General features: G+C 39.0%; 1 protein-coding gene across 7 annotated transcripts in view; it reads left to right on the top strand.

Moving 5' to 3' along the window:
- Positions 1 to 141: 141 nt before the first annotated feature.
- The window catches only part of CEP41 (centrosomal protein 41), a 66758-nt gene continuing 52869 nt past the window's right edge, over positions 142 to 14030 (top strand). For 3 of the 7 annotated variants that reach the window (XR_004229677.1, XR_004229676.1, XM_003771607.3), the window contains exons 1-3: positions 3088 to 3325; positions 6079 to 6142; positions 7804 to 7920. Coding sequence is in view for 2 of the 7 variants with exons in the window: in XM_003771607.3 (XP_003771655.1) it covers positions 3293 to 3325; positions 6079 to 6142; positions 7804 to 7920 (214 nt within the window). In the remaining 5 variants the exon portion in view is untranslated. Of the gene's footprint in view, positions 162 to 3087; positions 3326 to 3733; positions 4397 to 6078; positions 6143 to 7803; positions 7921 to 14030 lie in introns of those variants that run through there. The other 4 variants (XM_031939066.1, XM_012551044.3, XM_031939065.1 and 1 more) reach the window with 4 other exon arrangements.

Below are 14030 nucleotides of genomic sequence, written 5' to 3'. Positions count from 1 at the left end.
CCGCTCCCCCACCTGACGTTTTCTTCCTCCTTGGCGTCTCCCAGCGGCGGCGCCACCTAGGGGAAACGCGAGGCGTGACGTGCCTTCGCAGCACCCACTGATCGCTGAAAGCCCGTCAAGGCTACCTCGGAGCCCAGCGCCGGAAAGAACGGCGCTTTAAGGTTTGCACGGCGCTTACAGACATCGTTTTGTCCCCACGACAACCCCAGGGGGCAGGTGCCGTGATTCCCCCGCGTCACTGATGAATACCAGGGTTTCAAGGAGGCAGCTTCAGAATTGGGGTGTTTCTGATCCCGGCCCGCCACTCTTAGCTTCCCTGGCCACCGTGGGCGGTCACCGAGCCCAGACCCCTCCTTTTACAGAAAAGGAGACCGAGGAAGCCCAAGAGGCTACAGGGATTCACCCTGTCACACACACTCGCGAAAAGATCAGGCAAAAAGCAGAGCTGCAGTTCCAGCCCGAGTCTTGTGGTCTCAAAGGCTGGGCTCTCTTCCCGCTTTCTAGGTTTAAAACCAAGTGTTGCCCTCGCTTTGAAAGGACAAAAGGTCCTACAAAAATCTTGTAAACTTTATAGAGAAAATTTGGGAAAACTACAGCTACAAAATCAAAGTAGGCTAGAGGTAATAGGGACGGACCTTAGACTCCGTGTCCAGTGCGCTACACTGTGCCCTTCTTTTATGAACCAAAAATTGGGGCCCTGAAAAGTTCAGAGCTTGCTCAAGATCTGTATATTCAGGTAAAGTCCAGTTCAGGAGTTCAAAACTCATCCTGACTCCAAATCTGCTGTCATTTCTGTTGTATGGAGTTTTCTTCCCGCTTATCCCAGCCTCCTGCAAAACCCTAGCTCTCTTCAAGGCTCTGTTCAATTGCTACCTCCTGTAACGTCTTTCCTGAGTCATCCCACTTGGTTCTACCTCCCCTTTTATTTTTACATTTGTTGCTATAGGTTTTGTACCTCTTCTCACATCCCAGTGGTGTATGTAAGTTCCTTCCCTGAGGGCAGCTATCATTTCCTTTTTGGCTTTGTATTCCCAGCACTTGCACATGGTGGATACTTAATAAATATGTAATGCATTTGGGGTTTGCTTGGTCACACATCTAACAAATGAAAAAGCAAGAAACTCAAACCCAATACTATGTGCCCAAATTATACCACGATATGCAATCTATACATATACACACAAAATATACCATTTTGGCATGGAGAGAAAGAAGAAAAAAAAGGGAAGGGAGGGAGGGGAGAGACAGAGACAGAGAGGAAGAAAAGAAGAAGAAGAAGAGGAAGAAGAAGAGGAAGAAGAAGAAGAAGAAGAAGAAGAAGAAGAAGAAGAAGAAGAAGAAGAAGAAGAAGAAGAAGAAGAAGAAGAAGAAGAAGAAGAAGAAGAAGAAGAAGAAGAAGAAGAAGAAGAGGAGGAGGAAGAGGAGGAGAAGGAAGAAAAGGAAGAAGAAGAGGAAGAAGAAGAAGAGAAGGAAGGAAGGAAAGAAAGGGAGGGAGGAAGGAAAGAAAGAAAGGAAGGAAGGAAGAAAGAAAAACAGAAAGAAAGAAAGAAAGAAAAGGCCTCCCAAGGGAGGGAGGAAAGAAAGAAAGAAAAACAGAAAGAAAGAAAGAAAGAAAGAAAGAAAGAAAGAAAGAAAGAAAGAAAGAAAGGAGGAAGGAAGGAAAGGAAGGAAGGAAGGAAGGAAGGAAGAAAAAGGAAGAGAGAAAGAAAGGAAAGAAGGAAGAAAAGAAGAGAGGGAGGAAGAAAAAAGAAAAAGGAAGAAAGGAAGGAGGGAGGGAGAGAGAAAAGAAAGAAGGAAAGAGAAAGAAAAGGAAGGAAGGAGGGAAGGAGAGAGAAAAGAAAGAGGGAGAAAAAGAAAGAAAAGAAGGAAGGAAAGAAAGAAAGAAAAGAGAAAAGAAAAGATACTTCTTCGCGATGTGGAGAGTAAGCTCTTCCAGGGCAGTCAGATTCGTTTTTTCTGTCTCCTAACTAATGCTTGCTAAAAGGTTCGAGTATTTTAGCAAGTAGAGACGTTGAATTATGTGGTTTGTAGTAGCTTACTATATTATACTAGGAAGTGGGGGGATGACTATACACACACACATACGGTCTGGCTCCCCCATTCCTACCCCAGATAACACTACTTTGGATCCTATTTTCCACAATGTAGGGTCATCGATTTCCACAATCAATTTGTAGGTATAGATAGCAAAGAGGCATTGTAATATCCGCAGTTTAAATTAAGATCTAACTAAATGCCATAATTATTGTGTGCATTAAATTTAAAGCTAAAGTGGTTTGGCGTAGAAGAAATAAATCAAGTCAACAAGCATTATGTACCAGTGCTGCAAAGAGAAAAAATTAAAAGTCCCTGCTTTCAAAGAGAAGACGTTCGATCCAGACGTGTATGAATGTATATGTATGGATATATGTACATATGTGTATGTATACAATGAATAAACAAATGCAAGGTGGATAGAATACAATATATTCTATCTATAGCATCGGGTAGTTTGCAAAGAACAAACTTGGAATCAGACTTGGAATTAGGAGCTGAGTTTGACTCCCTGCAGGTGCCGATCTTTGGCCAATCCCCTCACCTTTCCGAGCCGAGTTCCTCTTCGGAAAATCAATAACATGAATATTTGCACTACCCACTTCCCAGAGTTGCAGTGAGAAGAGCGCTAGACCTCTAACCTGAGAAAGGGTATAATTTTTGGATTTGAGATAGAAAATGGTTGCTGGCAGCAATGACGGTGCTGCAATTCTAAGCATTCCCAAACGCTTAGAGCTGTTAAGTTGCACATCCACTTAATATATTAACCCTTTAATCGGAAAAAAAAAAAAGCTGATTTTTAAAAAGAGAAAAAAATTTCTCTGCGGCTGGTATGTTCTAGGCTCCTTGTTTAAGGAAGGAGGATCAGTTGTTCTGAGCGTATCCTTCTCAGCCCAAAACTTAACCCACCCCCCTTTTCTCTCTCCATCCCTCTTCCCACGGCTGAGAGCGAGCAGCTGCTGCGTGGCAGCTACGCGGGCCCTAGCACACAAAGCCGAAGTCAGCACTGCACTCTCCGGGGCGGCGTCTCGCGTTGCCCCTGGCAACCATTGAGCGGCGTCTGGGGCAGAGCTGACCGCAAGGTTGAGCGGGAGTAAGAGGCGCCGCTGTTGGTCCGCGGGAGGATCCGGACCAATCAGAAGAAAGGTCATTGGAAGGCCGATAGGGGAGGTTGGAGGTAGGAAGAGGAAAGTAGAGGCGGCAAAGGGGGAGGAGTTGGTAGCCGCTGGAACACGGGGAGCCAGTCCGTTGGAGGAAGATGTCTTCCCGAGGACACATTGGGGATCCTGAGGTAAGGGGGAAGTCCGGACGGTGAGAGGCCTGGGGCCCGCGGGCCGGGAGCAGGTTCCACGTGGGCTCCCCGGGACTTCCGCCGCTGGGTAGGTTGGGGGCTCCCAGAGAACCGGGACGATGCGGCGGAACCCCGAACCCTGGGGCGGAGGTGGGGAGTGGGGGGGGGGGGGGAAGAAGAGACCGAGAGGAGGGAGACAATTTAATTCAGCTCCGAGAGCACTGGCTAGGAGACAAAGAAAAATGAACCAGACCCTGCCCTCGAGGAGCTTGCGCTCTACTGGGTGGGGGCGGGGGGCGGAGTGAGACTCTGACAGCGAGAAAGCGATGGGGGGGGGGGAAAAAGAAAAAATCGGATTGCTGGACGCCCTTGCCTGCTGGAGGCGTCGTTTGAGCTGCAGATGGATGGGTTGGGTACCAGAAGCGTCGGAGAAACCCAGCTCGTAGCCGCGGGTTTGAAAGAAGCGGGTGCCTGAGCACAGCCCGGATCTTAGGGGAGGTGATGAGGAACCATGGAATTGACCGGAGAGAGGAGCAGCGTGGGCCCACCTGTGCTTGAAGGGCATCCTTTTGGGAATTTCGTGGGGAAATAGATTACTGAGGGGACTGGCGGCGTTGAGACCAGCGGGGAGGGTTTCTGGCTGAAAAGGCGTCCCCCAGGGGGCCAGTGATGAGGGCGGAGTTGAACATAGGGACTTTTTCTGTTTAGGGGTCTTCCGGGTGGAGTAGGGGAAACATCTCCAAAGAACAACACCCCAGCCGTTGGAAATGATGACAGTTCTGGCCAGAAAACAAAGGACTCGAGCTCTTTCTTGAGGATAGTATGCTAATGACTTAAAATTTGGAGCAGGCTGTTTTAAAATTCATATTTTAAGATGGTCTGCCTGAAATTCTTTTTAAGGTATGGTAGCTTTAAATGGATCCAATTTTAAATTGGTTCAAATCATTTTTCTTAGTGGATTTCCTCAGGAAAAGGCTAGAAGGCTAGGTGAGAAATATTGGACAAGAAGGAAGATGTGGTTAAATTTTGTGGAAATGAAAATCTGTTTCACTGGATACCTACTATTTTAAAGTGAGCAAATCCTTTTGGTCCTGTTCTGAAAGTTATGCAAATGATTACCAAATCTTCTTTTTATATTTGACTCGTTTTTCGTATTCCTACTTTTAGCCTATTGTTACCACAGGCCCTGAACTATTGAAGTGGCTTTATTGATTTTCTCTTTATTGAAATAATCCCTCTACTAGTCCATTCTTTAAGGCAAATCCAGTTAAGTCTTCTTAAGTCACTAACTCTGATTGTTCTACTCCCTGATTCAGAAACTTCCAACTAATTCCAACAATAAAACCCAAATCCCTTAGCCTGACATTTAGGATCTTCCACAGTTTAATCCATTTTCTAGTCACTTATTTCCTCCCATACCAATTTTTCATTTCAGCCAAACTTAAGCCTCCAGATATGAATTGTGAAATTCTCCTTTCTCTAACTGACCTCTTGTAGTCAATGGCTACCAATGGGTACTATGTATGGTGCATCTCCTTCTCCTTTCTTCCAAATGAAATTCCATCCTATAAAATGAGCATGGATGCCATCCATCTTTATCTATGAAGGTTCTTTGATCATCCTAGGTATAAGTGAATTCCATTGCCTCTGAATCTTGTGATTAAGTATATTAAAGAGAGGAGGCACAAAGCAAATTACTATTTGATGTCCCAAGAGTAATGGATTGTTAAAAACCATGGAGAGGAGGTAGTAATTGAGTTAGGTTTTAAAGGATAGGTTGATAGGTAGGAATTCAGTAGATGAAATCTGGGGTGGGAAGGAGTATTCCAGGAAGAGAAATAACAATAATAATAGTAATAAATAAATTCAGAGGATAGCAGCACACTTAGGGGTCAGAGAAAGTGGAGTCACAGCTATAGTATAGAGTGTGTAGAGGAGAATAATATGAAGAAAGATGAGTATCTTAGGGTAGTTTCAGGTTGTTTTGTTGTACTTCTTCAATTCAAACAAAGCAAAGGAATTTTAATTTTATTTAGTTTGCAATCAGGGTCACTAAAGATTTTTCAGCAGAGAAATAACATGACCAGATCTGTGCATACAAAAATTAATTTTGGCAGTATTATTAATTTCAAACAAGGAGCTTTGATTAGGTATAATCTAGAGAAAACTTCATAGAAGTAGTGTTTGTACCAAGCAATTGGAAGATACATAAAGAAATGTGAAGAGATATGCAAAGATGACTATTTCCTGTTAAAGACACAAGTAGTCTTTAAATTATGGTTGATCAAGATTAAGAGAGATAATGTGATTTTTAAAAATAGCGCTGACTCCTAGAGTCTGGATAGAATTTAATTTTCAAGTTCTGCCTTTGACACTTATTTACTGTGTGGCCCTAGGCAAATCATTTAGTCTCTTAGTATGTTAGACAACTTCTCTAAGATAGGTGGGTGTTGTTAACCTTTTTTTTCATTTTGAGTTCCTTAAGCATTCTGGGGAACCTTTTGGACCCAGTTTCAGAATGCTGTTTTTAAATTAGTAATACGTGGGATTACAAAAGAAAATCAGTTATATTCACTTATCACTTAGTTGTCCTGTAAAACTGTCCCATAACCTTTCTCTTCAGCATCTTCTGCCAAATGTGACTTGCCTACTCAAAATCTTAGCTGTTATTTTCTCAACATTTTCATCCCCCTCTTTCCTGCCACAATCATTTTTCCATGAGCCTAATTAATGTGGCTTTTCTTTTCTTCCAGTTTCTGACCAAAAGGATTCCACAGAACCCAAAGTATCAGCATGTCAAGACTAGACTTGACACTGGTGAGTAAGGATTAGAACTTTGGAAAAGTCACAGTCAAATTAGTAAATCTGTTTAATGGCAGATAGTTATCTGAGCAGCTAATTATTGGCAGGAGCTATTGGACTATAACTGGTATGAGTCACAATTAGAACTTTCTGATCCAGGATATATGGTTTGTGGGGTAAGGATTTCTTTGTTTTCAAAAGTTATAACCACTTTATTCTTCCCATAAAGTGGACATGGGGTAGTACTTATATTGCTGTTTTAAGGAATGGAGAAACTGAGGCACCAAGAAGTTTCATAGTGTGCTCATTTAGTTGAAGAACTGAAAACAAAATCCAAGGATCTCATCAACTTTTCTGCTGTATTTAACATTTATTCCCATAAATTGGAAACACTGTGATATATATGTATGTATGTATTTACTTTTCAGTCATTGAGTGTCTGCTGCTTGAAAGCATTCCATGTTATTAATATACTAATCATCCCATTGAGATGGTTTTTCTGATGGGTTACCTAGGATTCTCTCCTAGCAGCCAGCCATCTTTTTCTGTGACTAAGGAAGAACAGTCTCATGGAACACAGATGTTCATTTAAATCTTTTTGTCTGGTTTTCCTCAGTGTTTAATTATTTACACAGTTCATTGTCTAATTGGACATGTTTTAAATGAGATATACCATTGCAACACACAGAGCTTCTAACTAAGGAATTCAATGCTTTGTAAATATTCACCCTTACAAAATCCCTGTTTGATGAAGAAATGAACAATATCCCTACTTGTAAATTAACTGGAAAATTCAGGCCCAGAGAATTGATGTCCCATTAGGAATCTTAGGAAAAGGAATTAAGACAAGAATTTCAAAGATAGAGGAATCCTAGCACCCTGGAATCCTGACTTCAAGTCCAGTATACTAGCTTCTAGGCTTGGCTCCCTTTGCTGTTTTCTCCTTGCCCAAACTTCTGTCACCCAATACTGTCAGCTCCTCTGTCTCCATCTATCTCCCTATGAACTATGACTAAGCTGCACCTCTGGGATTAACTTTTTTGTAAAGTATGCACCCAAATTAAAACACTTCATTTATTCTGAGATACGACAATATAATGGAGTTTTGTGCATCCAAAATTTTAAAGGTTGAAATTAAGTTTAGATGGATATATTTTATATATATATTTCAAGGTCATATATTTTCAGAGTTTTTCTTTTTCCTGGAAAAGTCTTAGAGTTATGATTTTTAGAAGAGGAAATTTTCTTCTCTTTCCTCAGCTCAAAGCAAAAGTTTAACTCCTTGACAATGTTTGTGAAATTCTTCATTTTTTTGTAAAAGAGATACTCAGTACACATTAAACTCCTACATCCTTCCACGTGCTGGTTTTTCTAGTAAGCTATCTTTTCACCAGCTTAATTATGGGTTGGGGAAGTAGATGTAATTATTTGCTTAAAACTCAAGTTTGCTTTTGTTGTTTTTTCTCTAAAGTCAAATAAATTGGAATGTCTTTAGAGTTTTTATATTACTTTGAATGTTGTGCCACACTACCAGAATGAGCTGGCACCCCATGTGTAAATAGATTTAATCTAGAGTTTTAGAAGACTCTGCAGTCAGAGCAGTAGAAATAAGCACAAAGCTTAATGGGCATTTCAAAATCCCACGTTAAATAGATGGGTCTTCAATTTTTTCTTAGAAACAGTGGGCGATTCAGAGTTAAACTCAAGAGGTTATGAATTCCGTGATGTTACCTCCTGTCTTCAACAAAATTATCTACTCCCGAAATCTTCAAAGACCTCAGTCTTCCTCCTGGGTAAAGGTTTCTTTTTTCTCCCTCTATATTTTTGAATCTACAGTTCATTGAAACTTAAATACTGATTCATAAATAAGGCCAGAAATCTTAGATTTATTTTGAGCTTCCAATTTTTTTTTTCTTATGTACTTCATAAACCTAAGAGTGCATATCATTGACTTTACAAGTATTGTCAGAGCATCATTAATTGGACTCAATTAGTCCCCAGTGAAGTTTTTTTTTATGTGTGTTATCCAATTATCCTTCCAGTGTTCTCATGTTTTCTCTTAATTATTTTTCATGAGTTCCTACTCTGACCAGAACTGCAGCCTCATTATTCACTCACTCATATAGTCTTTACTACTATCTTTATCATTTCCTAATTTAGAATTTTTCTGACTTTCATATTTCTTGAGTCTTCTGTTTTCTATTGTCTTTCTTATTCAGCACTATATATTTTTTTATCTGCACACGACTTCTTTATCTAAATATCTGCTAACTGGATTTGATAAAGGATAACTGCTTTCTTTTTCTTGATTTCTATCCCTCCAAAACAGTGAACTTCTTTTCAGAGACGGGAATAGAGTAATGTAGATATGTCTCAGTAACTGGCATTGTACTAGTTATACCTTGCCTAGTATACTTCCTTATTAGCAAAATGCAAATGAAAGATGTATTATAGTAATTTTTTTTAGTAAAAAAAAATCTAATAAGTTTTGTTAACTAAGTACATCTAATAAATGAGAAACACCCTTGGCTGAGTCAATGGAGAAATGACAATTTTTCTATTGATTTTAATTTAAAAATTTTGTCATTTGCCCTTTTCTCTTACATTGTAAATTTCTTAAATGATGGACACCAGACAGACTACAGGATACCTGTTAGTCTTAACACTGGCAGTAAGTTACTCTTTGTGAGCAAGGTCTGAGTTTCCTCTTCTGCAAACTGAAGGAGTTAGGCCACTTGATCTGTAAGGTCCCTTTCAGCTCTAAAATACATTGATAATCTGATTGTGTGTTTTATATTCCTAGGTATTTTAGAGCTATGTACAGAATTTAGCATATTAAAATGCTATAAATGTATATTCCACTTAAAAAAAAAGATATTAAAAAAAGATTACCTTATTTTTTGTTTGTTTTCTTACATTATAAAAGAAATTGTTGGCTTTAACAATAGTAATTTACATTTATAAAGTGCTGTAATGATTAAAGTCCTATGAGATATAGGTAGTGAAAGTATTCTCATTTCACAGATGAGGACACTGACTCATAGAGGTTGACTTTGCCCACAACCACACAGTGAGTTTGAGACCCAGAATTTGAATCTAATTCTCCTGATTCCATGTTCTCTTTGAATTATAACATATTGTCTCTGTAGTAAATTTCATTAATTGAACAGATAGTCTATCATCAGGTATTCAGTTACATACTTATACAATGAATACTGTATAAGAATTAGATAAGACATATTGTCATGGACCTTAAACGTCTAGTAGAGAAGATATGACTGATATATTAAACTATGAGAAAGTCCATAAGAAAGTACAGAGGAACACATACTAAGTTAACTTCTTTTTTCTATTTTTTTTGATCTCTCCCATGAATTTCCCCTTTTGCTTAGATTTTTTTTCCTCCCAACATGATTCATAAAAGCATTGTGTGTTAAAAAATAAATTAAAAATTAAATTTAATGTAAAAAAAAAGAAAGTACAGAGTATCATGTAAGGTTTGAATAGGGAAAGTTCCAGGAAGAATTGGGAAAGTCTTCAAAGAGAAGAAGGCATTTTGACTAGATGCTGAAAGATAGATTAAATTTCAGAACATGGAATGAAAATCAGGGAGGCCATTTTATTCATAGGAAAATGTCAAAGTATACAAACCGGGATAAGAGTTTGCTTGGAAGGTAGTGCCTTTGGAAGAGAGCATTAGTGTGAGATAAGATTGGAAATATGGAGGGAAATCATATTATGGAGATTTTTGTGTGCCAGGCCTAGGAGCTTCTCAAATAGGAATAGGGAATCTTCAGAAAGTTTTGAGGAAGGGTGGTCCTTAACAGAAGGGAATACTGTGACTCATCTGTGCAAAAGGAAGATTAATCAGGCATTGATGGTTGTGTGTGTATGTGTGTGTGTGTGTGTGTGTGTGTGTTTGTTTTTAAGGAGGGAAAGTGAGGGACAACATAGCAGAAGCAGGAAGACCAATCAGAAAGCTATTTATTGCAAAAGTCCAAGTGTGGGTGGCAGTACTATACTGGAGTGATAGTGATGGGAATAATGGGAAGGTGGTATGTATTTGAAATCAGAAAAGTCAGAGTATACAAGATTTAATTGTAGGAGGCAAGGAATAGGAGACAGGATAAACACCTTTAAAAGTTTTGAATGAGGGAAACTTTGTAACTAACTCTGGCCCTGACAAATAGTAATGACAAAAGAAACTTTAGTTTGAGACTTAGACTTACATCCAGGTTAGATATTCTTTAGGCATTTGGAAATGAAAACCTAGAACTTTGAAGAGGAAGTCCAGCTTAGAGACTGAGATTTGGAAGTGACCTGTGTAAAAAAGTAAATAGCTTTGAGAGGGAATGGGATTGCTAGAAGAGAAACTGTTGTTGAAAAAGGCGCAATACGACAGAACCTTAAGGAACACCTGTATTAAAGGGTAAGGAAACATATTATGAGCAAAGTGCTATTGTAGGCACTGGAAAGAATTCAAAGATGAAACATGTTTCTTCTCTCCAGCACTTACTGTTGTAAGGGAGATAGATGATTTACCTGTTATATATATAGACAGAAATTGCTGTAGATGTTCTGGAAAAGAAATGATCATTTCCTTCTGAGGAGATTCAGAAAGTGCGCTGTGTTTAGGGGTGGTAAAGAAAGGTCTAATTAAAGGGAAGCATTTGTATAGAGGAGCAGCAATAGGAGATTAATTGGAAAGATATGGAGGGGCTAAATCATGGAAGCCTTGAATGTCAGGCTGGACAGGTTTGGGCTTTTTCCAGTAGGCAGTAGTTTGGAGTAGGAGTAGGACCAAAATGTTATTTCAGGAAGATTAATGACAGTGTAAAGAATAGCTAAGTGCAAGGGGAGCCCAAGAAACCAGTTAGGAGGAGACAACATACTGGTTTTGTATTGTGGGTCAGAAGGGCAGAAGTACTAAAATGTGAGTCATTTGACAAAAACTTAGTTTAGAGACAATCTTTTAGGAATGCCTCTCATAAAACAAGGCATATAACTATTAATATAAAACGTATCCTTCTGCCAGTTTCATTAATAGAATGTACTAACCACAAAGCTTTTAAGTGAACTGTGAGCCGGTATGATCAGCTGGACCCAAATCGATCAGCAGAGACAGAGAACAGCAGACTGGGACCAGTCATTCTTTGAGATCATGTTAGCTTAAGTACTTAACTGCTTAACCTCACTGAGCTTCAGTTTTCCTTATTTGTAAAATAAGAATATAATACTTAACTCACAGAGATCAAATGAGATAGAGCATTTTATAAACATTTCACTAATGTAAACTTCAGTTATTACTGTCATTACTCTTATGAAAGAAGATAAAACCAGATTCCTTCTTTAGTCCTACAATTAAAACATCACACACATGTATTACCTTCCCGTTTTGTCCCTCACTTCAGTACTGTTTCTGACATTCTGTATCCTTGATAGAATACCTGTTTTTGGCCATTTGTCCTTGATTTTGGTTTTGTGTGTATGTAGTTTTTTTTTTTTTTTTTTTAAATGGGTCTTGACAGACTCCACTTCTGGTTTCCCCCTTGTGTCAAATAACAGAACAACACTAATCCAACTCACAGGGTTGTTGTGAGGCTGCTACAAAGGATTGTAAAGATATTTTGTGAAATTTGAAGTATTGTGTAAATTCTCTGTGAAACTGTTTAACAATGATATAATAAAATTAATAAACATGAGACAATACAGCAATGGGTGTAAAACACTATGTAATTGGAAAATGCTTTATTAGTCATGTTATGGAAAGCTTTATTTTCAATAATAAAAACTATATGTGATCATATTCACTGTTGTTTTCTTTCTGTTTTGTGTCCTGGGAGCTTAGAGCACAAAGTGGTCGTTAGCTACTGTTCGTGAGGTATTGATATTTGCCTGCAGCTACCTCACAACCAGACTGGGCACATTTTCTTATTTGTTTATGTAAGACACTAAACTCTTTTACAAAGGTGATGTTCAATTAGGGAGAGAATTTAGTGAGCCAGATTAGAAACTCAGAAACTCTGAGTTCTGATCTTGGTCCTGCTGCTTTTCATCATGTGAACCTCATCAGTCACTTAATCCCTCTCCCTCCTGGTGTCTCAGTTTCCCCATTAATGATTTCCTCAGTAAAAGAAGCATGAAACTAATGTTTCTCCTCATGGCAGAATAGTATGGGTTACATAATTACAAATGACTAAAAATCCCAATGTGCAGTGCTGTTCAAACAACCCTAGATAGGGAGTCAGAAGATTTGACTTCAAAACCTGGTCTTGCCTCTTAAACTGCCAACCTTGTGACTTTGGGGAAGTCCAGTAATATTTCGGGGCTTCAGTTCATTTGTGAAGTGAGAGTTAGAAAATTGGATCTCTGAGATCCTAAATTTATGATCCTCTTAAGGCATATTGTTTCTTCCCCTCAGTATAGCTGTCAATCTCATTTATCCTTGCCTTCAGTGGGATGGGGATTGGGAAGAAGTTTGTCTGGGAACAACTTTGAATTCCTTTGGAGTATTTTTGAGTATGTTCTTAGTGTGAAAGACCCAGAGAAGACCAAATTTCCTAGGACTGTATTGGGGGAGGTTTAGACCTATTCCAGGGTGGACTCCTAAATATATTGGAAACTCCAGGGAACCACTAGAACCAACACTCTCTAAGGACCTTTGAAGTAGAAATGACTTGGATTGAAATCAGATTTTCCAGGGTTGCTCTCAACTAAAACTAATTCCTCCCTTATAATCTCCTTGGCATAAACACCCTTCCCTGAGCACCAGGACTAGTAGGGCTTAGTGTAACACACCTAATAAAACCTGATTTTAGGTTGGATTTTGTGAAATACCAATATGAAATATTATTGGTAACTGAAATAGAAGACTATGTACATGTCTGATCTCCTGAATTTCAGAACAAAGATTGTCTCTGTGCCTTTGGCCCAAACCTAAAGACTAATGACTAAAGGGATTCTTCAACTGTCTAGTTACTACCATCTCAGAGACATTTATTTTTTTCTGAATTTGGTCTGGTTAGTCTTCCAAAGTATGAGTATAATAAACTGTCTTCAGGTAGACTTTATAAAAAGGAAAAAATGAAAAACTTTTTTCCCTTTCTATATAGCCCAATGTGGCAGAATTGACTTGAAGCAGATCCAATAAAAAATTGACATCTGATTAAGAGTCCATCCATTTACCAGCACAATCCTGGCTGAACTACTTTTAATATTTGAAAACTTTCCAAACCACCTTGGCTAGAATTCCCTTCATACTGTAGACCCAAGACTCTTTACAGGGAATTGGATGTGATCCACTGCAGTGGAAAACTTTGTTATTTCCAAGAAAATCCAGCCTTCCATGACTTGACAAGACTGTGTGTGGCTCAGACCACATCATCAGCCTGACTTCTAGAGAAAAGAAGAGAAAATAGGCAAAATATCCAAAGCTGATTGGATAGCCATGCAGATAATAATACCCTAGGCCTTCAAAGGCTGATAATGTCTTGTTCTTGGTACATATTTCCCCAGAGAATGATTATAGTAGAATAGGCAACTTGGACTTTGCTGTTATGGAGTACTCCCAGGTGAGGAGTATGGAGTTAGGAGTACTACTGCTTAAGCATTGGGCACCTTCCTTTCAATGTAGTCTTTGTTGACTCAAGCACTGAGAAGCTTTTGAATGACTGCCTCAGGGAGGAGTATCCCAAGGTCTGCACTTTATCCACTATAACATGGTAAGAAAAAAACTAATTGGGGGAGAGGGGGAGAAAAATAAAATTTGTCTTTAATATCGTGTAGGGAGGTAATTCTAGAGGCTCTAAAATATTCACTGATTGTATACCTGTGGCCTAAACTATATTTTCCCAAAATATTTCCCTGCTTTTTAATGAACAAGATATTCACAAGGAAAAAAAAA

The sequence above is a fragment of the Sarcophilus harrisii genome, chromosome 5 (genome assembly GCF_902635505.1).
Source record: "Sarcophilus harrisii chromosome 5, mSarHar1.11, whole genome shotgun sequence".
Taxonomy (NCBI): domain Eukaryota; kingdom Metazoa; phylum Chordata; class Mammalia; order Dasyuromorphia; family Dasyuridae; genus Sarcophilus; species Sarcophilus harrisii.
This window is presented reverse-complemented; position numbering and strand designations above follow the sequence as displayed.